Here is a 26,564-nt window from a genome sequence, read left to right as displayed (position 1 = left end):
GATTTCCTTTTGCCAGCGGGGGGCGCTATGACCAAAAGTCAATTTTGGCCTATAAATGTACTCCAGGCCAGGACCCTGAGAAATTTCGGGCAGATATGACAATGTACACTAAAGTTACAACAACTTCTTCGTTCATTGATAAATGCTCAAAATGGCCGCGACGCCACACCACGCCCACACCGTTTGACGAAAAGTTTTTCTTTTGATAACTTTTCATCTTTAAGATGTTGAGAAGTGCTCACTATTTAGACAGATTTGTGAACAATATTTGAGAGAAATAGTTCTTTTGTGTACATAGAAAAAGTCTTAAGGTGCTTACACACCAACCAGACGGCCGACCGTCAGCATTAAAGCCAGTCGAACTGATCAGTCGGGTCCCCGAGGTCCAAAAAGTGCCTCAAACACACTGAAGAGACGCCGACTTGAGCGTACGTTCTGCACGTGCGCGAAACGTAATACGTCTCCATAGCAGCAGGCAGCGCTGCTCTGTATTGTTTCCATTAACAGTCTGATTGTTTCACAGAAAATGAAAACCGGCAGCTGATTGGACGAACGCGTCACGTGGTTCTTTTTTCTCCGGAAATTCCCAGCCAGACTGTCATGGCGTCTCGTTCAGAATACGATCTCATATTGGACTAAAATAGTTCACCGAAACGTGTTTCTGAAAACATTTTAAGAGAGAAATAGGCCGTGCAGTTGCTGAACCTGTCTTCATTTCAGATCAACGAAGGTCAGTTTAAAGCAGCCATATTATTCTCATTTTCAGGTTCATAATTGTATTTTAAGGTTGTACCAGAATAGGTTTACATGGTTTAATTTTCAAAAAACACCATATTGTTGTTGTACTGCAGTGCTCTCTCTCACTGCTGCAGATCCTCTTTTCAGCTGGTCTCTGTTTTAGCTACAGAGTGAGACCTCTTTTCTTCTTCTTCTTCTTCTGTACTATCTTTGATTGCACTGCACATGCCCAGTAGCTCAGATGTAGATCATGTCAGCTAGCTCGCTCCATAGACAGTAAAAGAAAGGCTGTTTCTACAACTTGGGTCAGTTACATGGCAGGATTAGCTGGGAGACTTCTAAATGAGGGCGCACATGGAAGTAGTTCTTTTGTAGATTATGGTGAACTTGTGTGGTGTGTAGCAGTGCTTTGCTATTGAGAACGAGGTAGCATGCTAGCGTTAGCATGCTAACGCTACGAGCTAATGGTTGCGGTTAGCCTGCTCGTTTCGGCTTGTGACGTCACAAGCCGTGCCGATTTTGAACAGCTCACCCAGAGACTGAAGGCAGGACACATTCAGAAACCGTATCTCACTCTAAACAGCATGGATGGATTTTTTTCAAAGTTTGTATGTGTGTGGAAGCACCAGAGACACAAAAGAACACCCCAAATCCCAGAAAAAGTGTTTTTTTCATAATATTGGCACTTTAAAAGATTTTCATCAGATTTTGAGAGGCTCATCCGCTCCCCATTTCCGGGTGAGTCCCGACTGCCCTGTCTCTGACTGAACATGTCAGGTCGGCCAAAATGAAGGCCGACGGCTCCTCCAACGGACGACGGCACGAACACACCGAACAGACTCGAGTCACCGACCTCGCCAGACGGTCCGACGGCCGATTATCGGCTCGGTGTGTCAGCGCTCTAAGATCTTTTACTTCAGCTTATAAAAAATGGGGCCTTTGCTGCTGTCGTCGCTCAGGCCCTAATTATTTCTCTCAACAAGCCTTTTTCCTCCTGGTGTTCTGTGTTGACTTGTACTGGATGTTCTGAGCTGCTTCTATGAGCTTAATGTGCTTTTACGCAAACTGTTGATCATTTAATCTGGCGTCTGTTTTAATTTCTGATTTATTTCATGATTTAAATCCTTTATCCGTCACGCCAGTAAAGATTTGAAGTGAACTCAAATGAACTGAGAAGACAGAGAGAGCAGTGTTTTCCACAGACTAGAAAGCAATTTGTGGTGCCGGGTTTGGGGTCAGACTATTTAGCTCTGTTTCAGACTGATACCTCCGGTTCTGGCTGGTCCTCATCCTCAACACGGGCCTTTTTCAGTCGCGGAAAATACTTTTCAATAGGCTACTCATCCTGATTGAAGCAGCAAACATTCAGTGTAAGAGAAAAAAAATGTCATAACATTATTTATAATACGTTTATTTGATTCACAGCTGCTACATATAGTGTTTTGACCTCGACAACCCAACTGCATTTTACCGCAAACTTGCGACTAGTTAACTTTCTAAAGCAGGCGCAATCGCCTGTTTGCTAAGAGTCGGGTCGGGACTCCAACATTAACACACTGACAACATTGTATTCAGAATATAATATTTATTATATTTGGGGTGGCAGTAGCCCGTAGGGACTTGGGTTGGGAACCGGATGGTCGCCGGTTCAAGTCCCAGTACGGACCAAAGTACAGAGTGTGGATTGGTAGCCTGAGAGATGCCAGTTCACCTCCTGGGCACTGCCAGGTGCTCTTGAGCAAGGCACCGTACCCCCCCCCCCAACCGCTCAAGGTGCTGGTCCTACACTGGCAGCCCACTCACTCTGACATCTCTCCATTTGTGCATGAATAGGTCCTGAGCATGTGTGTGTATTTCAGGCCTGTGTGTAGTGATTTAACCCTTGTGTTGTCCTCCCATGTCAAAATTAACATATTTTTCAGTTTTCTGCGCTTTTTTCAACTACCACCAGTATACACTTACACTAAACTCATTTTAGGATTCATAGTCAATAAACCTCATGTATCCTTTATGAAATTTTATCTAATTTCAGAGTTTAAAAAAATGCAGAAAGTATACATTAAGACTGATAGTTTATGGATAATCATAGACTGTCAAAGATTAGTCAAAAATGGATTAAAACACCCAAAAGTCAGTGATAGTATTGAACTGATCCTTACTTTTACTTGTGAAGAGTGTTTTCATGGAACCTTCTGTGTTACTTTTTGGGCAATTTGGTTGAAAGAAACCCAAATTTCTGATGTAGAAACTTTGAAAATGGGTCAAATTTGAGCCGAGGACAACATGAGGGTTAAAAAAAGAGTGTAAATTGTAATTTCCCCACTGGGGATCAATAAACAGTATAAAAAAATAAAGTATTTTTATAGCACTTTTTAATGTGTGATTGTGTTAAGGTGTTCACAAGATAGATACCAACCTTTTCATGAACTTGTGAATTTCGCCAGCCGTCTTCTCTCCTTTATAGAGACAGACGCTGTGTGCACGGTGGGAGGGGCTGTGTGTGTGTGTGTGTGTGTGTGTGTGTGTGTGTGTGTGTGTGTGTGTGTGTGTGTGTGTGTGAGCGAGACGCAAGAGCAGGGAAAGGAAATGCAGCTGAACAAATAGCGTTTAAAAAAATAATAAAGAATAACGAAACGCAATGTGCGGCGGCCGGTGTTGATAGGGTGGCGCACCGCCACACATTGGAGAGACGCTACAGTGAGACAGAGACAGAGACGCCCCAACTCAGAGTAACTTCCTGTCTCTGTGTCCCGTGGGTTTGTCCTCGGAGACTAGCAGGCAGGTCTGAGTGTATTGATTCCAACGGGAGAAGTGACCGTGAACACAGATTATGAGCGATCCTTTCGCCCCATAGTCACCAAAGTAAATATTGGAGTCTATTCTTCAACAAGCCACATATCTCCAGAACATTCTGACACTAAAATGGTAATTTTCAGACGGACACATCAGGAGAAAATTAACTTTATTTGAGACCTGTTTCTGTCTCAGGACCAAACTCTCGCGATATCTGGCAACACAGAGAAGCTAACGTATGTGAACGCCATAACAAAAGTTATCTCTGTGATGCTAAGTATGTCTTTTAGTTGTGTAAATATCTAACGTTAGCAAAAGAACATCTTAATACACACATATATATATATATATATATATATATATATATATATATATATACAAATATAAATTTTATCCATCCACACGATGTTCACTACACATTCAAACGAGGCCACGCCCCTTTAGGAGACAGGAAGTGAGGACCGTTTCATACCGTTGGCACTGCTCGAAATAATCTATCTTTAGTATAGAGCTTCCTTGATAAAGACAACCAGTAAGAACGCACATGTTGCACATGTTCTCGTGCCGTAGTCGGTTTGTGTTTGTGCCAAATGTTGTACAGATGTTCCCGGTCCCCAGAGGAGGAATTCTACAGACTTTGGACTGATCTACTGAATATCCTTCATTGCCAGACTAGCCAGACCTTCCTCCACAGCGCTGCAGAGGAAGGTCTGTCTAGTCCACACAGCATTCCTGGATGAGAGAAAAACGTGCTCTGGTTTATTGGCATTTCTTTAAACCAATCACAATCATCTTGGGCGGTGCTAAGCTCCGGACGGAGCCACGGTGCCTCTGCTAAATAGTCTCTGGAAGGAACTTGTTTTGGTGGAACGTGTACGTTCAAAAGTAGTTTTAGTCGTGCAACAGAAAACTCAGTTGGACAGATAGTCTAGCTGTCAGGATCCGGCTGTGACTGACTGCCTTTGTGCCACTCTTGTGGCCATTTTGTGTATTGTATTGTGATTTGTGCTTGTTGCTGTTTTCCCTGTGCTCTGTGGTTACCTGTCTGTCATGTGTCTTTGTCGCCGCCCATCCCCTTATATGGTCTGCACTTCCTGTCTTGTTAGTTTCCCTCCGGTTCTGCTCTCACCTGTTCCTCGTTACTGTCTTGTCCAATCCCCTGTCTTTCTGTTGATTGATCTGTGTATTTCTACACCCCTCTGTTCCTTTGTCTCTTGTCGGTTCGTCTCTCTGTTTGTTCCTGTGAGAGTCCTGTTCGTTTGTAGGATTGTAGTTGTGAGTTTGTAAGTTGTAGAGTCAAAATAAAGCGTGTTTGTTCTGCACATCTGCCTGAAAGAGTCTTGCATCTGGGTCCTCCTGCTGAAACCGTGACACTAGCTAGCTGTCTGGATTTACCCTGCAGAGATTATTAGTATTTCTGATACGTCAAAAAGAAATGGAAGAAAATACGTTTCCAAACGTTATTGAAAATGTAGCCCTGGTTGGGAATCACTGGACTACTGTACTGTTTATGCAAAAGAGAGTGAACTGCTTCCATTCGTTGGACTATTCAGCAAATAAAAGATGAATGAGTGTATCTCAATGAGACGTATTGTTTAAAGTTAGTCACATTATATTAGTGTGCTTTGTTGTTTTATAAGCTACATTTATGTATTTTCTGCATGCTTGTATGGGTGATGATTTCTCCCTCTCTCTCTCCCCTCTCTCTCTCCCCCTCTCTCTCTCTCTCTCTCTCTCTCTCTCTCTCTCTCTCTCTCTCTCTCCCCCTCTCTCTTACTCTCCCCCTCTCGCTGTCTCTCTATCTCTCTTACACTCCTCCTCTCGCTCCCCTCTCTCTCTATCCCTCTCTCTCTCTCTCTCTCTCCCCCTCTCTCTTACTCTCCCTCTCTCTCTCTCTCTCTCTCTCTTTCTCTTTCTCTTTCTCTCTCCCTCTCTCTCTCCCTCTCTCCGCCCCTCTATCTCCCCCCCCCCTTTCTCTCGTGCAATCAGCCAAGAGGCTCTGCGGCAAAATGTCACCCCCCCCCATGCAGCCTCTCAGAGGACGGCCTCCCCTCTACTGTACACCTCCCGCACATCTGCTGCGCGTCTCTGTTCTCCACTGCAGCTTCTGGTCGCAGGGAACCACTTCTTCTCCCCGATTCTTTTTATCACTCTTCCTTTGCGCGTCTCTCTCTCTCTCTCTCTCTCTCTCTCTCTCTCTCTTACCGGACGTTTTCTTTTTTTCCTTTTTGGAACAGAAGCGCAAAGAAAAAGTCCCTGATGAAGTCTCCTGCAGCTGATAATGAGTGAATGGAAACTAATGCAAACAGCGGCTGAGTTTATGAGTGATTTACCTGAATGCAGCGGACAGAAAGCAGCTGGACTGAACTGCATTTTGAACTAAAGAAGAGGCGAGTCAGCAGAAGCTAACAGCGGATCTCCTCGTGCGCATCAGTCCCTCTTTTCTTTTCCTACCTCCCGATTTCACTTTTGCTATTTCTTTTCCAAAAAACTCCTGCGTGCGGATTCATTTCCCCTCACAAAGGTAGGCTTTTTACAGCCTCGCGCCCTTCCTTTCCTTCCGTTTCTCCGTCCGGCAGCAGTGCGTAACAGCCAAACCGAACCCTTCCCTTTTCATCTCCAAAACTGATAGCTCTCCAACCCTGGGAAACTGGGACCACCGGGCACAAACACTACTTTCTCTCTCCTGTATGACTGTCTCTAAAGCGAGCAGCAGCCAAGCATCATGGATGTGGTTAAGAGCCGTTTTTTGGGGATCGCCGTGGCCGTTGCGCACGGCTTTTTCTCCGGATCCCTGAACATTTTGCTCAAGTTTCTCATCAGTAATTATAACTTCAACTTCCTGACGCTCATCCAGCTGCTTACCAGCAGTATGGCGGCGTTCACCCTGGAGGTGCTGAGGCGGCTGGGGGTGGTCAAAGTCCCGCCGTTCAGCGTGCAGCTATCCAAGGTAAAAACAATTACTGACAATGCAGTTTTGGTTTGATTTTTGGTTAATCCCAAACTGGGAGATTTCCAGATTGGTTCTTGTAGTTGCAGCATGGGCGTAACTTTGTGTTCACAAATTTTTTGGGTGGAATGAGATCTCCACTTTTGGGATAAATAGAAATTTTGACCGTCGAACACATTATTTTCTGCATTCTGGTGAATTTTTCTGCAACAACTTACGGAGCAAATGTCTTTATTTATGTAAAGGACATTCTAATTAATAAATCTAATCTAAAAGTTTTGTAAATTACACCTATGAGCTGCAGTGTAGCATGATCGTTTTACTTTGTAAATTGTACTCTTTATCTCTGCATATTATTACTGTATCAAGGCTGAAATTATGTTAAAAAAAGTATTATGATCTGGCTTCCTGGAAACTCTTTATGCTCCTTATTCAGAAGTGTAATTATGTAATTAGCATATACTTGACCTAACAAGAAACAAATAACATACTTAAATATTATACTGGATAAGTAAATTAGGCTAAAATGACTAAAGTAGCTAATAACATCCACAGCTTTGTACTTATTTTGTAATCGGCCTATACAAGAAAACAATCGGATTACTTCGATTTTTGTCTGCATTTTTTGTACAAAGTTATGCAATCAATTAGTTAACAAAAGAAGTCATATCTGAATGCTTTTAGATCACTTCAAAATCAACCATTGAAAAGCTACAAAAAATGGACGCAGCCACAACAATTTGAGACCCACCAATGTTGTAAATTTATAAACAAACAAAAATAGGCCGATTCATCTTTAGCTAATGATATGTTGGACTCATGTTTATGTATATTTTCAGACATATTAACGTTTGAACGGTAAATTGGGCCACCCCTCCTCCTCCCAGCAGTAACTCTGAGGACCCCCTAAGGGTCCCGAACCCGGTTGAAGATCACATGCAGTTTCTTCTGTGTAAGTTTTTGTTGCTGCTGTTTTTTAATCACAGGCCACATGGAGGACTTTGCTCTTCTAACACAAGAGGAGACCTCACTCAAAATAAACAGGAAAGAAATGTATTCCTTGACCATATTTTTTAAAATCTGATAATGTAATTCCGATTACATGTAATCAGTTAATACCCAATGCTGAAAATCAGAGACTGTCCTCCCCTGAACAAAGACCACATAAGTTATTTGTTCCAGCATCATTCTGACCTATAGTTATGTTTGTAGTGGCGGCGCCCTCTAGTGGCCGTAGAAGTTCGGACGGGAGCAAAGCAGGAAGTAATGTGAGGAAGTATAAAGGCCTCTTTACTGTCGCCGTTCCCGACCTGTCGCGTGACAATGTGATGACGTAGATCTTGCTGGCGCACCAGGATTTTAACCGGCAATTTCCACTGGATGCGTAACGTCTGCGGAACGTCTCCGGAACATCGACGGAGTCATTAGGTTTCCATTAAAGTCAGTGTGTGTATTTCCACTGACTGCAGAACGTCTGCGTCCCGACTCCGTCCCAGCTCCGGCGGTCCCAGCCCTCTGGAGCAGATACGCAGAGCTTCTATTTTTGCCGGACGCCGGAGAGCTCCGCAGCAATTCAGCACACGGCAGATAGTGCAGGACAGGAAGTCGAGCACAGAAACAAAATAAAAATCTGGTTAATTTTCAAAGTAAAATCCAGCGTGCTCACGGCGGATCATATTTCCCTGCACTACACCTTGAAAACACAGCTCAGAGTAGTTTCCCCTCTACTCCTCTGGATGGAAACTAACTGTTGTTGGTTTTGTGGTTCTGTTCTACGTGAATTCGTGAGATCTCGTGGGTCCTCGTGACTACAGCTGTCAGTCATGGCCGCAGCCGTGCCGCAACAAATCCGGACCTGGTGGGTATTGACGGACGGCGGAGCACGCAGCTGTTCCACAGCGGAGCCGGTCCACAGACGTTCTGCATCCAGTGGTCCACATCCAATCCACAGTAAGTGCGCGACCGGAGCGGAAACAGGAAGCATGGACGAGTTCGAGGGCAACCGGATGCCAGGACTCTCAGAGTGACTGCAAGTCTCTCTTGTAAACTTACTGGGTTAAGATGAGTTATTTTATGCTTGATCCGACGAAGTAGGTCATTGAGTCGTTGAGCAGACATTCTGAAGAATTCAAAGTGCTTCTCTTCGCCGTTGTTTACCTTTTTCTTCTTCTTCTAGTCCATAGAAATAGCGAAGTCGGTAGAATTTCCTCAGTTGCGACACCTCTGTTCAGGAGAAGACTGCAAATAGTGTCGCGACCACTACGCCCGAGTATAGATAGTTACGGTGCTCCCATGATGTCACACTGTCGTGCGACAGGTTGGGAACAGCGAGTATACCAGACGTCTTAGAGTGCCAAATATCCTGGTAAGGAGGTAGGTTGGGGGGGCACAGGACTTTCACCCAGGAGACCGGGGTTCATGTCCCGTTTGAAAAGAAAAGGAAACAGAGTTTTAACTTTACGGTAAAAACGGAGCTACGTCATGGGCACTAAATGTAAGGGGGCATTATTTAATGTAGGTTACTCAGGTATAACCACATTGGGCATTGTAGAGTTAGACATATGACATACCTGAGGGCCAATTCCGGGTGTGTTTTGAATCATTTATAAATCCCGTGATAGTCTCCATCTGTTATAAACCTGACCGAGACTGACTCAGGTTTTCGCCCGTCGTCTGTCACTCTCTCTTTTAGCTTTTACTGTTAGTTGTTAGTTTAATTTCCTTTTTTTCTGCAATGGCCCGCCCCAGTATCAGCCATAACTACAACAGATAACTTCAAATTAGAATACAAAGGCCTAGCCTATATCTCCTGCTACCCTTTACCTGGCTGGATACGCTAACACAGGCTTTACCAGTGTTACAAAGAAATCTGTGACCCCTCTGTAGCGCCGTCTACCTGCTGTAAATAATTTTGTGACTTCGTGGGAAAAATCGGACCCGGGCAGATGCATTAATAACAGCTATATAAAAATAGCATTCTTTTCACTGTTCCTGCACACTGCCTGCGTGGCGTGTCCGTTTTTATTTCAGCTAGCCTTGTTAACAGGTGAGAGGTTGCACACCGCCTACGTGACACACACGTCTCAGGTGCGACTTGAGCTGCGCCGAAAACGTGTGCATGCTAGAAATAGGACCAATGCCTATTTTTCACGTGACACGCAAGCGTGTTGGAAGCGTTTCCAGGCAAAATAGAATACGAAAAGATGTTTATATGTCATTTTGACATATAAATAATTTTATTGTATTGACAATACATTTAATAAATGGCATTATGATGTTTGAAAGTCTCTAGGAGAGCCTATGCTTTTAACATTTTAACAATTTAGCAAAATCTGTTGAAATCTTTTTTAAATTGTATTTCAATTGGATTCTGATAAAACAATAACATGGACGTTATTATCTCAGGAAAGGGAATTTAAATATAAAAATATATACAGTATATCGAAATATGAGCAAACACATGTACAAACACAAAAATATTGACAAAATAAAGTTGAAGAACACGCTATTATTTCATTTTATCAATGGGAAACATACATGTGTACAGACAATGTTAGCAGCAGCAGCGCCGCGTCAGACACGTTTCTGGTGTGCAAAGACAGAAAACGCCACGCAGCCGCCACGCAACAGAAACGCCACGCTCACGCCACGCAACAGAAACGCCACACTCACGCCACGCAACAGAAACGCCACGCTCACGCCACGCAACAGAAACGCCACACTCACGCCACGCAACAGAAACGCCACGCTCACGCCACGCAACAGAAACGCCACACTCACGCCACGCAACAGAAACGCCACGCTCACGCCATGCAACAGAAACGCCACGCTCACGCCACGCAACAGAAACGCCACGCTCACGCCATGCAGGCAGTGTGCAGGAGCCCATAGTCTCGTTTGCTGTTACAGGTCATTTATGATCATCAGATGGAACATTATACAGTTTCAGAAACATTACATATGATTACTAACAATGTATTTAAAACTGCGACCGTTACCGTCTCTGGTTTACATATCAGGACGGAAAACACTGCTGTGGGTCGGATTAGAGGGGAGGAATGAACATCCAATATGGTCGTATGGTTTGGAGGACTGGTTGTAAAATAATATCATTTTAAACACTTTAAGCCTTTTGGATTACAGTAATATATTGCTGCATTTAACTTGCTGCTAGAAAATGTGTGGATATTGTGGTTTGGTAGACTATTATTATTATTTTTTTATTTATTATTTCAGGACAATGCACATTTGATGAACATGTACAGAAGTACACGTAAAAGTGCCAGATTGTAGCCCAAGAGCTAATTTCCATCTGTAGTCCATTCATCAGGTAGTAGTATTAATCAATGATTCAGAATTAAATCGCAACCTTCATTTTATTATCATTTGGCAGAGGTGAAAAGGTTTCTCCTTCATCAGTACATCATTGCATCACTGCAATGTAATTATAATGGTTTACATTTAATGTTTGGAATGGGAGAAATGTGCATGATGGTTGCCCCTCCCAATATTGGTCAAACTGCCTGTTGGTGTTTTCCAGTTGATGATCGATTGACTGAATGATTGACTGACTGGGTAATTGACTGCCTAAAAGATTGGCTGAGAGGCTGATTGACTGACGCGATTCATTAATTTTATTGGCAGGACTGTTCATCAAAATCACTGCGGCCAAAATAAATGTTAAATGCTGTACAGGAGGATTCTGAATGCAGCAAAAACAATGTGGAGAATGTCGTGTTTCTAACCTTAAGGGCCCCATTTTAACGATCTAAGCACATGGCGTGAAGCGCCTGGTGCAGGTGCGTTTAGGGTGTGTACGAATCCACTTTTGCTAGTTTGACGGCGGAAAAAAGGCTCCGTGCGCTGGGCTCATGGTTCTAAAGGGTTGTACTTAGTGTCTTCATTAATTCATAGGTGTGTTTTGGGCGTAACATGCAATCAACCAATCAGAGATCATCTCCCATTCCCTTTAAAAGCCAGGCCCGTTTGGACCTTGGAGCATTGCTGTTATGATGGAGGATTTGCACCGTAATATTTTTATTTGTAATCTTCTGCATGTGTGTGTGTCCCTGTGTGTGTAACAAGCATAGTGTGTGGGTGCGCTTGTGCGTAAGCCTAGGAGCATTTTACTAATGCTCTGTTAAAATAACAATGAAATGCTGCGTTATTTACTTCAGACCAGGTTTTTGTTGGTCAATGGCGCGATCACTTCCTGCTGCTATAAGATATCAATACGCCCAGAATGCACCTGAACACACCTCCCTGTAAGACCAGCACGCCCATGGGCGCAGGTGCATTTGCTATTTAAACGACACGGGCGCAGGACGGTAAATTGACAACTGCGTCGGTCTTAAACTAGCAAAGACATTTCAGGCTTTGCGCTGCGTTGCACCAGGTGCAAGATAGGGCCATAACCCTTTTTGCCCAAACTGATATTAACATTTATTTAAGAAATCATAGATATCCTCAGTGCTTGTTCTGTCTTTTGTAGTTTCAATATGGTCAAAATTGTAAAAAGAAGAAACTGTATTTATGTTTCTGCAGCAACAGCGCCCCCTACATTAATGTTTGGTGGCACTGTCAATACTGCTCCTGCGATTGGTGCAACATCTGTGTGGGCAAGCACCAAAAATAGTTTGTCATATCATTTCAATTCTAACGGCCCCACAAGTTTAATTGGTGTGTTTTCCCAAAATAACTGTCATTATGGTTATTTAATCGTGCAAACTTGTTTGCAGCTCAAATTTTTCAGATCGAATATCAATATTGACTCAACACAGGCCTTGCACATTCAAATAATTTTAGCAGAACGTTCATGAACACATTCTCACTCCCATTGCGTAAAATATGGATGCTTGGGTATGTGCCTTTGGCATTGTGAATGAACCCCGGTCTCCTCGGTGAAAGTTCTGTGTTTGTTGGACCCTCCCCGCCACACACCCTGCCTCCTTTTGAGGAACTTGGGGCTCTTATACTTTGTCACCTTACTTCCTGCTTTGCCCGGGTCATAACAACACATTCTCACTCCTGTTGTGTAAAATACGGACGCTTGGTCAGGTGCCTTTGGCGTTGTTATTGACGCTTAAAGTTTCCTTTAGCGTCATATCTAAACATCTTTTATCTAAAAGCAGTTGGTCGGACTATTGGCGTCACTTTTGACGCAGTTAGGTTTAGGAAAAGATGGTGTGTGGGCTTATAAGCGTTTCCGTGACACGCGGGACACGAACGGGACAGTTGGGTTTAGGAAAAGAAGAACAGGAGAGTTAGGTTCAGGACTTTCACCCCGGTCTCCTGGGTGAAAGTCCTGTGGTGTAGCGCCGCGTAGCTGCTGCTCTGCCTGGTACTTGTGTCGTATCTGACGCTGACAGCCACTGACCAAGTGTTTGTATTTTACGAGTTCTGAGTGACAACAGATTTCTACTACGGTCACTAGAGGGCGCCGCCACTATAAACACACATATGAGTCGTAATTGATGTTTGAACAAACTAACTAATGGAGCATTTTTTGGGGGGAGGACAGTGTCATTGATTAAAAGTATAAGTAACAAAACCGGAAAACCAATACTTTGTAACATGAAAGCATCTTTGTAATAAGGCCTGAGAAATTAATCTGAATTAAATAGAAATGTAAATATAAGCGTAGAGTGTGCAACACTATTTTCTTCCAGCGAACGTCTCCTCGCTACAACCCTCGGCCTGCGTTACTTTTCTATATCACACATGGCAGCACCCTTCCACTGCCTCGGAGGCGGTAACAGCCTCAGCAGGCAATTGACTGACGTGAGGGTCGTCAGCTTGATCTGGTTCACCTGGGCCTTGCAGGCTGTAAAAGCTGATCCATGTGCTCACACTCTCTCCTCCTACAGCTTACGTTCCCTCTGCACCGCCACAGTGTATTAACTACACGTTCATGCAATGCTTTCTTTGCCGACATTCTTCATTTGAGTTAACCTTGGTTTAAATTTAAATTCTGTTTTTGTTAAGTAAATCGCTTGCATGGACTCCCTTCCTTTGTCACATTCCCTGAGCCTGAGTTTGTGACAAAATATAAATCTGTTATGTTCCTGGTAGTTTAAAGCTGTGTGTAATGTACTGATTTCACAGTAAAAAGAGTGAAATTACTTTCAGAGTTCAGAGAGCTTTATTGTCCCTCCAAGGGGAAATATGATCTGCAGTTGGCGGTACAAAAACTAAACAGTTTAAAAACACAATAAACAAGACATAAAACATCATAGCAGCACACAGCCAACAGACTGATTGAGAGCAATTTCATCTCTTAAAAAGGGGACAGTGGCAAATTAAAATCCTTGACATTGTTTCAAAAAGGAGAGATTTATTTTAAATCTTGCGTCATCATTAGTGCAAAAATAATGAGCCTCCATTGTACTTGTGTTTGTTTACTTGTTCATGATTTTTTTTGTGTATAGGTTATATTTTAATTTGCATGTAAAAAAAGTGTTGCATGCTCACACTTTTTCACGTCTACTTCACCAGGACTGCTGACTCAACTTTTATGTAGGCCTATCTTTTAATTACAGTGAGCATTATAGCCTCACAGAGCGTGTGTGTGTGTGTGTGTGTGTGTGTGTGTGTGTGTGTGTGTTTGCGTGCGTGTGCAACACGTTCTCACTCCGAACTCGTAAAATACGGATGTTTGGACAGTGGTTGTCAGTGGTCGTCAGCGTCTGAAGCGACGAAAAAAGCGTCCTTCAGCGTGTTTATATAACGTACCGGGGAGAGCAGCAGCTACACGGGGTTTAGAGAGTAGTATGTAAGGACGAAATTCCGCGTAAGGAGGTTGGTTGGGGTGGAGGATGGGTCAAATGCAGGACTTTCACCTAGGAGACCGGGGTTCGTGTCCCGCGAGTTTCCTGAAGCCGCTTTCTTCTTTAACCGTCCAGTTATTCCCGCGTATGATTGAAGCGTAAGCCCACCCACAACCTTTTCCTAAACTCATCCTCCCGTTATTCCCACGAGTCACAGAACCATAAGCCCACCCACAACCTTTTCCTAAACTCAACTGTGCCGTTATTCCCACGAGTCACAGAACCGTAAGCCCACCCACGACCTTTTCCTAAACTCAACTGTGCCATTATTCCCGCGTCACGGACATTTTCCTTAACATAACTGCGTCAAAAGGGACGGCAATAGTCCCGACCAAGCGCGTTTAGTTAAAGTGCGTAATATGACGCTAAAGGAGACTTTTAGTGTCAATCACAACCAAAAAGGCACCTGACCAAGCATTCGTATTTTACGAGAGGGGAGTGAGAATGTGTTGGTGTGTGTCTGTGTGTGTGTGTGTGTGTGTGTATGTGTGTGTGTGTGTGTGTGTGTGTGTGTGTGTGTGTGTGTGAGACATACATTGTGGGGACTAGTTCACACAGTCGCACTGTGGGGACTTCTCTCCCATTTGGGGACAATATTTGGGTTTTTGGTTCTAATATACTATTGTAAACAAATCAAAAACCATTTCACCACAAAAGCCTATGTTTGATACAGCTAGCTAAACTTCTATGGAGGAAAAAAATCCCTTCTTTTGGGAAAAAAACAACAGCGTTTCTGTTGTTCAGCCAACTCGTCAAATCACCCAGCTCTACTTCTGACTGACAAAAATGTGTGTATGTGTGTGTCTGTGTGTGTGTGTGTCCCTCTGTGTGCAGGAGTTCGGCCCGGTGTGTATCCTCTCCACGCTGCAGTCCACTCTCACTCTGTGGTCTCTGCGCGGCCTCAGCCTGCCCATGTACGTCGTGTTTAAACGCTGCCTGCCGCTCTTCACGCTCAGCATTGGCATGTGCGTGCTGAGGAACGGCGTGCCGTCCCCCGGCGTAGTGACCGCTGTCGCCATCACCACCGGTGGAGCTGCACTGGCCGGTAAACACACTTCAACACTCTTGTTTTACCTTCCTTTCATATCCACTTTCTTCATTTGAATTTGCTTCACATCCTCCTTTCTTTTTCCCTTTTTTAAATACAAATGGCACCAGTCCACCAGTATTTTATGCCCAAACTATCTATCTATCTATCTATCTATCTATCTATGGTAAAACAGAATGGACGTAAGCTCATCTCTAGTTATTAGAGCTTTCACTTAAAGGTGCTCGAAGCGATGTTACGCGTTTTTTAGGGTACAACATTTTATGTCAAATACAGCAAGCATCTCCTCACTATTCGCTAGCTGCCTGTCCCCTGAACACACTGTAAAAAAATGTGGTCTCTGTAGACAGCCCAGGCTCCACAAAACTGCCAACCTGCACCACCAAACACAACAAACAGTCTTCCAGCGTTCTTAGCCTCAGATTTGTTTGACAATACTTCGAACGTCAACAAAAAGTGACGTCACCCAACATCGCTTAGAGCACCTTTTAATGTCATAATCAGTAGGTTGAACTCTCCTTTTTCTTCTGTTGTTCCTCCTTTTCCCACCCTAACTCTCCCTCTGATAACTCCTTTACTTTCTCCATCCCGCTCTCCCTTTTAATGTCATTGCCTTTTTATTTCTCTTTAACTTTCACAAGAAAAAGAAAATACCGACTCTGACCTCTAACAGCATTTAGTTTCTTTTATAAATCTCACGGTTAAACAGCTTTTTTTCATAATGTAAAGCTGTTAAACGTTTAACATTAATTTCTGGTCCTGTAAAGATCCTTTAATCATCGTTCCCAGCAGCAAATGTTCCTCTTCCATTACTGTTAATGATCCTGAAGTCATAAACACAAAAACCTACACATAATTCATTCCCTGAATCAATCTCCACCGCCGCTGTTTCTCAGGAAGGAGGAGGGGTCGAAACACAAAGTGTGAAATGTGCAGAATATGAATCTAATGGACTGATTCATCACTCTGGGTTTAATCTCTGTGATAATCACTTTTTTTTCGCCTGTGGATAATTTGATATTTGCATCTTCCAGACATCTTTTAATGGATTGATCAAGTGAGATAATGTCATTTTGTCAATACTTTGATGCTAAAAAGTAGATAATAAGTAAATAGTCAGTGTTTTCCCTCGCTTTGTGGGAGACTTAGGTGTGTGTATTTGGTGAGGGGTTTAGGTGTCCTTCCTCAAGAAAATGTTAAATTTTTCAATGAAAACAACAATGCTATTTACCCCGTATATTTTGTGTCTCTGTGGGTTTTCTCTTGGTAGCCATGTTGTCTCTCTTTTTGGTCATTTGTGTTTCCTTTGGGGTTGTTTTGGGTCTCTGATCATTTGGCGTCTCTTTGTAGTGGTGTTGTGTCTCTTTGTGGTAGTTTTGCGTCTCTTTTCTCCATCATTTTAGACCGTTATTATCTCCATATCTGTGTCTAAAGCGTTATAAAAGCTAGAGGAGATGATAAATAAATAACTCTCAAAAAGCTTAAAGATAAAACTTAAAGCTAAAGAAGTAACTACAATCATTAGATCTGAGAAAGGTCTTTTAGTTACATTCATTTGGCGGTCAAAACCCTGAATATTGCATTCATGGACAAGGAAAAAGGTATTTCTTGGCGACTCAAATCCTACAAATAGTGGTTTTAAACTGCCTTACTGCATCATTAAAGGTTAATTTTGTTTTTGTTTTGTTTTTTTCCCATGCATATGTGTCCAAGTGACTGATTTGAACAACAATCTTTGAAACTGTTCCAGTATTGAGCGAGAACGCTGTAACCGGCAGCTGTGAACCGAGCTGCAACGTAACCCTACAGGACAAATGTTCAGCGTCTGTCAGCATCCACTAAAAGTTCTGTTTTTGCCGCTGACAGGCTCCGATTATTATTCTAAGTGTCTGACAACATTATGAAAGGATCCCTACAGAGATAGACCTTTTAGTTAAAGAGTAAGATCCTTTTAGTTTAACATGAAACAGCCCTGAAATCACCATCACCAAACACCACCAGACTCCATTTAAATAATCAGTACTTTTATCATCCTAAAACACACTTCATTCAAAGTCCACAGAAACAAAATAAAAGCCGTCTTGGTTCACCTTTCCACTGTTCCAACAATCACCACTCTGGTTTGGTTGAAATAAACCCTTAATTCACCCATTTACATATGGAGATATGCTGGCTCTATACACGCTAAAAGTCCTGATTATTTACATGGAGTCTGGTGGAGATATGCTGGCTCTATACACGCTAAAAGTCCTGATTATTAACATGGAGTCTGGTGGAAATATGCTGGCTCTATACACGCTAAAAGTCCTGATTATTTACATGGAGTCTGGTGGAAATATGCTGGCTCTATACACGCTAAAAGTCCTGATTATTTACATGGAGTCTGGTGGGTTTGGCGATGGAGATTTTGGGGCTGTTCATGTTAAACAAAAAGGATCTTACTCTTTAACAAAAAAGGTCTATCTCTGTAGGGATCCTTTCCATAATGTTAAAGACAGACAGAGAGAGAGAGAGAGAGAGATAGAGAGAGAGAGATCCCTACAGAGATAGACCTTTTTGTTAAAGAGTAAGATCCTCTTTGTTTAACATGAAATAGCCCCGAAATCACCATCACCAAACCCACCAGATGTCCATGTCCATGTCCATGTAAATAATCAGTACTATTAGCGTGTATAGAGCCAGCATATTAACACATGTAAATGGGTGAATTAAGGGCTTATTTCAACCAAACCAGTGTGGTGATTGTTGGAACAGTGGAAAGACGAACCAAGACGGCTTTTGAATGAAGTCAGACAGTACTTTTCGATTGATCGATTCATCTATACAGTTTAAGTCAACTGTAGTTGTCAAGGTCCAAATACTGTGAACCTTCATGAAACATTGTTTTATCATTCGCTCACTGTGTCTATAAATAGAGATCACATGTTGTTCTAAACACTCATCTTTGTTCCTATCATTTGTTTCGAAGCTATATTCTATATTGAGAAGTCAGATGCTGCACGTACTGTATGACTATAAGCTTCTTCAGCCAAACTATAAACAATGCATGTTCTGTCTCTCGGGTCAGAAGACACTTTTCATTGATATGTTTCAGGGTTGTACGTCCGTCCCATTCTCATGAACTCAAAATGTCAGGAACCCCCGGAGGGAACGTCTTCTTATTTGGCACAAACACACACTTTACTTGGGGATGAACTGATTGGTCAAAAATCAAGGGGAAAAACATTGTCCAAAATCTGGCCCTGGGGTCTAATCACGGCCCGTGACCAGATTTCACACGGCCTGCAGCCTCGGTTTGTGAAAGACGAGCAGGAGTCATATGTTGTAAGCTTAAATGTTAAAGTTTGCATTACACATAATAAGTCATGTTTAAAATGAAGTTGATAAAAATCCTAAACTCATGTAGCTTTAGTGCGTAACTTTTTTATATTAATGAACGTCCGTTACATTCAAGCTGTTGCCAAATGAGTTGCTACAAAGCTAATTAAGACAGACAGATCAGCTCCACACAACTCTCTCTGTATTTCTCAGTATGACTATGTTTACAAAATGGTGTAGTCAATGGTGTAGGGGGGGTGCACGACCACCAAAGGCTTGCATCATGTGGACAGTGTTGTTGTCAATACTTAGGATTTATATCATGGGGACAACAGAAACTATGCACTGTAGCTTTAACCAACCCATTCTCATTCCCAACTCATAAACTACTGATGCTTGGTCAGTGTCTCTCAGCATCAGATATGATGCAAAAATCACCCCGCGCTCTAAGATGATGCAGTATTAAGAGAGACAACGGTAGCGAGTAGTATGTAGAGAGACAGCGATAGAGAGTAGTATGTAGAGAGACAACGGTAGAGAGTAGTATGTACAGAGACAACGGTAGAGAGTAGTAAGTAGAGAGACAGCAGTAGAGAGTAGTATGTAGAGAGACAACGGTAGAGAGTAGTATGTACAGAGACAACGGTTGAGAGTAGTAAGTAGAGAGACAGCAGTAGAGAGTAGTATGTAGAGAGACAGCAGTAGAGAGTAGTATGTAGAGAGACAATGGTAGAGAGTAGTATGTAGAGAGTAGTATGTAGAGAGACAGCAGTAGAGAGTAGTATGTAGAGAGACAACGGTAGAGAGTAGTATGTAGAGAGACAACGGTAGAGAGTAGTATGTAGAGAGACAGCAGTAGAGAGTAGTATGTAGAGAGACAACGGTAGAGAGTAGTATGTAGAGAGTAGTATGTAGAGACAACGGTAGAGAGTAGTATGTAGAGAGACAACGGTAGAGAGTAGTATGTAGAGACAACGGTAGAGAGTAGTATGTAGAGAGACAACGGTAGAGAGTAGTATGTAGAGAGACAACGGTAGAGAGTAGTATGTAGAGAGACAACAGTAGAGAGTAGTACGTAGAGACACAGCAGTAGAGAGTAGTATGTAGAGAGACAACAGTAGAGAGTAGTATGTAGAGAGACAACGGTAGAGAGTAGTATGTAGAGAGACAACAGTAGAGAGTAGTATGTAGAGACACAGCAGTAGAGAGTAGTATGTAGAGAGACAACAGTAGAGAGTAGTATGTAGAGAGACAACGGTAGAGAGTAGTATGTAGAGAGACAACGGTAGAGAGTAGTATGTAGAGACACAACAGTAGAGAGTAGTATGTAGAGAGACAGCAGTAGAGAGTAGTACGTGTTGCTTTAACGTGTTAACTTTTGTTGTTTTTGTCCCCAGGTGCTGGTGATCTGACCGGCGATCCCTTCGGTTACGTCACCGGCGTGTTGGCGGTCATCATCCACGCATCCTACCTGGTCGTGATCCAGAAAACCAGTCACGACAGCGAATACGGGGCGCTCACGGCGCAGTACGCCATCGCCGTCATGGCCACGCCGGTAAGAGCCCTCGAGAGCAAGGCGTTTAACTCCCTCTTTTCTTTTTCCTTTTCCTCTTTCTATTCCTTTTTCGCAATTTCTTTTTCTGTTTGTAGTAGCGGTTCTCTTATTACTTCTTAACCCTTGTGTTGTCTTCCCCATTGACCATCATGCAACTTTTTGTTTTTCTGGGTCAAAATGTTTAAAAAAATTCCAACGTTTTGGTCGTTTTTTTCGACACTTTTGTCACTATTTTCAAAGTTTCTGTCAAGTTTTTTCTGCGCTTATTTGACATTTTTTTCTTTGAGCTTTTACCAATATTTTTGTCACTTTTTTCAAAGTTTTTGTCACTTTGACGAACGTAGTTTAAGATTTTCCCATGCTTTTTGTCACTTTTACCAATATTTTTGTCACTTTTTTCGAAGTTTTCGTCACTTTGACGGACGTATTTTAAGCTTTTCCCATGTTTTTAAAGATTATCCTGACGTGTTTTGTCACTTTTTTCAATGTTTATGTTCACTATTTTCTCTGCTTTTTTGACATGTTTTTCCTACATTTTTCAGCATTCTATTATAAATGTTTATGCTATGCTATGCTGTGCTATACCATTGACTAAAAATGTGGTTCCCAACCTGGGGTCCGTGCACCCCTTAGGGGGGCGGCAAAGATCACAGCCCCCCTGTGATCTTTGCCGCCCCCCTAAGGGGTGCACGGACCCCAGGTTGGGAACCACCGCGCAAGTCTTTATCTGGTTTGAGGTTGAGGTAAAAAAAAAATGTGCACATGTTAAACAAATTAGAATAATACACTAGAATATATAATGAATACAAGTCTGTATAAAAACTATATATTTTTGTTCTCGCTTAAAATTGTAGGCAGGCTACTTAGTAGGCCAAACCTCTGGGACCTCTTAACCTGGGACCCTGTAGTCATCAGGTCAGCTGCTAGCTGCTAGCTGCTAGCATTCTCGTTTTTCCTGCCGCCACAGCATCACTATTTTATGACAAAAAAATGGCGGAGAAACGTAAAAGTGCTGATAACTCCTCTATATCAAAAAAGAAAGTAAGGCTCTATCTCGAGAGTAACCTCAACTTCGGTTTCAGGGGGGGCTCAGCTTTTCTTAGACATGAGTACGGGGGGCGCCAAGGAAAAAAGGTTGGGAACCACTGGACTAAAACACCCAAATTCAATGAAAGTAGTGAACTGATCATTTATATAACTTGTGAAGAGACGTTGTACGGAACCATCCATGTTATTTTGTTTTACAATTTGGTTGAAAGAAACCCAAAAAACTTTTTGAAAATGGGTCAAATTTGACCCGAGGACAACGGGAGTGTCACTGCCCGATGTGAGTCGAGTGCAGATGTGAGTCGCGCATGCGTCACTTTGCGACAAGTAGCCTACAAGATGCTAACGGCTTTTTGAGCTAACGCACAGTCTATGAGCTAACGTTAGCAATCAAACAATCATAGATAGCTAAAACGTTTTTGAAATGACTGCTGCTGCTGGCTACAAGTTAGCAGTCAAACACAATCAAGGCTGTCACTTAATGGCGTTTTGAGCTAACGTTAGCAATCAAACAGTCATAGATAGCCAAAACGTTTTTGAAATGACTGCTAGCTAAAAGTTAGCAATCAAACACAACAAAGGCTGTCACTTGAATGGCGTTTTGAGCTAACGTTAGCAATCAAACAGTCATAGATAGCTAAAACGTTTTTGAAATGAGTGCTAGCTAAAAGTTAGCAATAAAACACAACAAAGGCTGTCACTTGAATGGCGTTTTGAGCTAACGTTAGCAACCAAACAGTCATAGATAGCCAAAACGTTTTTGAAATGACTGCTAGCTAAAAGTTAGCAATCAAACACAACAAAGGCTGTCACTTGAATGGCGTTTTGAGCTAACGTTAGCAATCAAACAATCATAGATAGCTACAACGTTTGAAATGATTACCATCTTCTGTTATTGTATGTAAAGAGAAACGTTTATTATTTTATAGATTTCACAAATTTCAGTATGACACGTTATGCCGTAAACAGTTTAAATCTGAGCATGCGCGACTCACATCTGCACTGGACTCACATCGGGCAGTGACAGGGAGGGTTAACCTTTCCTCTCTCTGTTATCTATCTCACACTATTCTTTCCTTTACTATTTCATTTCCTCTCAGTTTAGCAGTCACTCTTCCTTTTTTCTGTCGTTTGCTTCCTTTTATCTTTTTCTCTACCTACCTTCTTTTTTTGTTGTATCTCTCTTTCTCTTCATGGTCCTCTCTTCATCTTTACTTCTCTTTTCCATTTTCTCTCTTTCTCTATTTCCTCTCTCCTACTTCTCACTGTTTCTCTCTCTTTTCTTTCTTTTTCTATACATCCATTTCTTTACATCTTGTATTTTTTTCTCTTCCTCTTCTCTGTCTGAGTGATGTCTGAGTCTCTACCTCTTCTATTGCTCTTTCATTTTATTCTTTTTCTCGTCTACTCGTCTTACTGTTTTTCTCCAAATGTCCCTTCTTTCACTTTTCTTTCTTTGCTTTCATCCCTCTCCTTGTCTCCAAAACGTTCTTTATTTCTCTCTCTTTTCACCTCTTTTTCTGTTTCTCCAGCTCTTCCTCTCTCTCTCTTTCCTCTCTCTTTCTTTTTCTTCTGTCTCTTTCATTTCCTTTTTATTCCTTTTACTGCTTGTAGTTTCTTTCCTCTTTTGTTACTTCTCTTTCCTGTTATTCTCTCTCTCTCTCTCTCTCTCTCTCTCTCTCTCTCTCTTTTCACTTGTCCTTTTGTTTTGTCTCAACTTCAATCAATCAATCAAACTTTATTTGTATAGCACTTTTCAACTCATAAGTCATGCAACACCAAGGGTCTTATCTTGCATCTGGCGCAGCGCAGCACAAAGCCCAACATAAGTGTCTTTGCTAGTTTAAGACCGACGCAGTTGTCAGTTTCCTGTCCAGCGCCCGCATCGTTTAAATAGCAAATGCACCTGCGCCCATCTGTGCCTTCATGGGCGTGCTGGTCTTACAGGGAGGTGTGTTCAGGTGCATTCTGGGCGTGCTGGTCTTACAGGGAGGTGTGTTCAGGTGCATTCTGGGCGTGCTGGTCTTACAGGGAGGTGTGTTCAGGTGCATTCTGGGCGTGCTGGTCTCACAGGGAGGTGTGTTCAGGTGCATTCTGGGAGTATTGCTATCTTGAGGCAGCAGGAAGTGATGGCACCATTGACCAACAAAAACCTGGTCTAAAGTCAATAACGCAGCATTTCATTGTTATTTTAACAGAGCATTAGTAAAATGAAAGGCTAAGGTAAAAAAAAAAGGCTCGTGCACAGCACGCACTCTATTATTACATTACATGTCATTTAGCTGACGCTTTTATCCAAAGCGACTTACAATTGCTATATATGTCAGAGGTCACACTCCTCTGGAGCAACTAGGGGTTAAGTGTCTTGCTCAGGGACACATTGGTTGATGTATCGCCGTACCGGGTCTCCCACACCAAAGACATGTGTCATATCCAGTGAGCCATCACCACCCACACTATGCTTGTTACACACACAGGGACGCACAGCAGCACACACACATGCAGAAGATTACAAATAAAAATATTACGGTGCAAATCCTCCATCATAACAGCAATGCTCCAAGGTCCAAACACGCCTGGCTGTTAAAGGGAATGGGAGATGATCTCTGATTGGTTGATTGCATGTTACGCCCAAAATACACCTCTGATTAATGAAGACACTAAGTACAACCCTTTAGAACCATGCGCCTGGTGCATGGACCCTTTATTCTGCCGTCAAACTAGCAAAAGAGTATTTGGACACGCGCTAAATGCACCTGCGCCAGGCGCTTCACGCCTAAAATAGGGCTAAAATAGGGCCCAAAGTGTTTCACATTATAAAAACACAATATTTATAACTACCTTCTGTCTCTTTGTCTCTTCGCTGCTCTCTCTTTCTCTCAGGTGCTCCTGGTGTGCTCCGTCATCTCCCTGGACGCCGTCAACATGTGGTCGTACGAGGGCTGGCAGAACCCGTACATCACAGTCGTCTTCACCATCTGTGTCTTCATCGGCTGCGCCATGAACTTCACCACGCTGCACTGCACCTACATCAACTCGGCCGTCACCACCAGCTTCGTCGGCGTTGTCAAGAGCATCGCCACCATCACCGTCGGCATGCTGGCGTTCAGCGACGTCGCGCCCACGCATCTCTTCATCGGCGGCGTCGTGGTCAACACCGTCGGCTCCATCACCTACTGCGTGGTCAAATATTTCGAGACAAAGAAGAAAAGCCTGTATGAGGACTTGGAGGAGGCCGCCAAGGACGGAACGCTGCCTGGCGAACCGCACACAGAGAAACCGCCTCTGGACGGCGACGGGCCAGCTGCGGGGATCGGATCCGACCACGAACGTGCGGAGATAGAGGGAGTGTTGATCAGTGACAAGAAGGAGGATGTTGCTAACGGAGAACTGCGGACAGGAGACGTTGCACAAGGAGACGGAGAGGCAGGCATAAATTCCCGCATCATGACGGAAGATGAGGTGCTGGAGATGCAGAGGGAGCATCTCAACAAGGAGAACGCCGCCAACGCTAAGTCGGTTAGCGACAGCTACGTCGGGGTGTGGCGGTCCATCAGACATCTGCAGTTTATGAAGAAAGACCCGTTGATTGAGAACATGGAGCAGCAGAGTCCGTAACGACAATGCAGAGACCTGGACAGACTCGAGAGAAAAGAAAATTTGGAATGAATTAGACGATGAAAAAAGTCTTGAGGAAGAAAATAAATACAACATGAGTATACAGAAACCAGAGTACCATGGCACAGTAAAGCTCTGTGTCCACCAGGAACTTCTTTTACGTACGGTGCTGAACAAATGCTTGTTGGAAACATGTTTGCTGCGGTGATATCTCAATGAAAGCCCTCGCTTTAAGTGCCATAAAAGTTCAGTTTCATCACACAAGGCTTTGAGTGCAAAGAACAGGCTTTTGGTTTTTTGTTAAAAGCAGGAAACAGTCATTTTCTTTATTTACGATGAGAATTAAAAAGAAGTTCCTGGTGGAGAAAAGTGGATGAAGAGTGTTGGGAGGAGCTGCCCGTCAGAGATAAATTCTCTGCGGTGTCTGGCGGGTACCAGGCTGGCCACGGTGTAGCATGATTTTGGTTTTACATCCCCCACGGATCAGCCAGCTTTCCACACAAAAGAGGGTCTTGTTGGAAAAAAAAAAGAGAGCGCATCTTGTGCAAACATCCAATCAGGGAACAGCAAACAAACAGCAGCAGATGCCTGAAAGTTTCAGTTTTTGTTATGTGCAAACCTGGGTAAAGTCTTGTTTCTGATTGAGGGTGTGAATTAAACCCGTTAATGCACATGTAAAGGCATGCTTACAGCTATGTTCGCACAGACTTTGATTGTTTGTCCACTGTCACGCCTGTTCACTGTTGATTTGGCATTCATGTGTCTGCTCCCCATCATGAACACCAAAAATCTGGCTACATATACTTCTACGTTTAGGTTTAAAAATGAATATCTTTTGCTACGTTTACGCCTCGCGTCCACACTAATCCGCCAATAAAACAAAGACATTTAGAAACAACAACCCTGTTTTGGTTTGAAAACCCCGGAATTACTTTGTAGTCTGGACGGACACAAACGGAGACCTTTGGAAACGACGACGCACGTCCGTCAGTCTTATCGGTTAGGTAGCTTACATACCTTTCAGTTACAGTTCTGACTGTCTGTCTCTCTGTCTGTCTGACTGTCTGTCTCTCTGAATGTCTCTCAGACTGTCTGTCTCTCTGACTGTCTCTCAGACTGACTGTCTCTCTGACTGTCTGTCTCTGACTGTCTCTCTGTCTGTCTGACTGTCTGTCTCTCTGAATGTCTCTCAGACTGTCTGTCTCTCTGACTGTCTCTGACTGTGTCTCTCTGACTGTCTGTCTCTCTGACTGTCTCTCTGTCTGTCTCTCTGACTGTCTTTCTGACTGTGTCTCTCTGACTGTCTCTCTGTCTGTCTCTCTGACGGTCTCTCTGACTGTCTGTCTCTCTGACTGTGTGTCTCTCTGACTGTCTGTCTCTGACGGTCTCTCTGACTGTCTGTCTCTCTGACTGTGTGTCTCTCTGACTGTCTGTCTCTGACTTTCTCTCTGACTGTCTGTCTCTCTGTCTCTGACTGTCTCTCTGACTGTCTGTCTCTCTGACTGTCTGTCTGTCTCTCTGACTGTCTCTCTGACTGTCTGTCTCTCTGACTGTCTGTCTCTCTGTCTGTCTCTCTGACTGTCTCTCTGACTGACAGTCTCTCTGACTGTCTGTCTCTCTGACTGACTGTCTCTCTGTCTGTCTCTCTGACTGTCTCTCTGACTGACAGTC

At 43.1% G+C, this 26,564-nt stretch overlaps 1 protein-coding gene across 1 annotated transcript; it reads left to right on the top strand.

The window, feature by feature from the left end:
• Positions 1-5,585: 5,585 nt before the first annotated feature.
• LOC116045435 (solute carrier family 35 member D3) lies at positions 5,586-25,007 on the top strand. The gene is made up of 4 exons (XM_031293085.2): positions 5,586-6,481; positions 15,142-15,352; positions 20,071-20,228; positions 24,159-25,007. Exons 1-4 carry the CDS (start codon positions 6,257-6,259, stop codon positions 24,891-24,893), a joined length of 1,329 nt encoding a protein of 442 aa, XP_031148945.1. The 5' UTR covers positions 5,586-6,256; the 3' UTR covers positions 24,894-25,007.
• The last annotated feature ends 1,557 nt before the right edge of the window (positions 25,008-26,564 follow it).

The sequence above is a fragment of the Sander lucioperca genome, chromosome 19, assembly GCF_008315115.2.
Source record: "Sander lucioperca isolate FBNREF2018 chromosome 19, SLUC_FBN_1.2, whole genome shotgun sequence".
Lineage (NCBI taxonomy): Eukaryota > Metazoa > Chordata > Actinopteri > Perciformes > Percidae > Sander > Sander lucioperca.
This window is presented reverse-complemented; position numbering and strand designations above follow the sequence as displayed.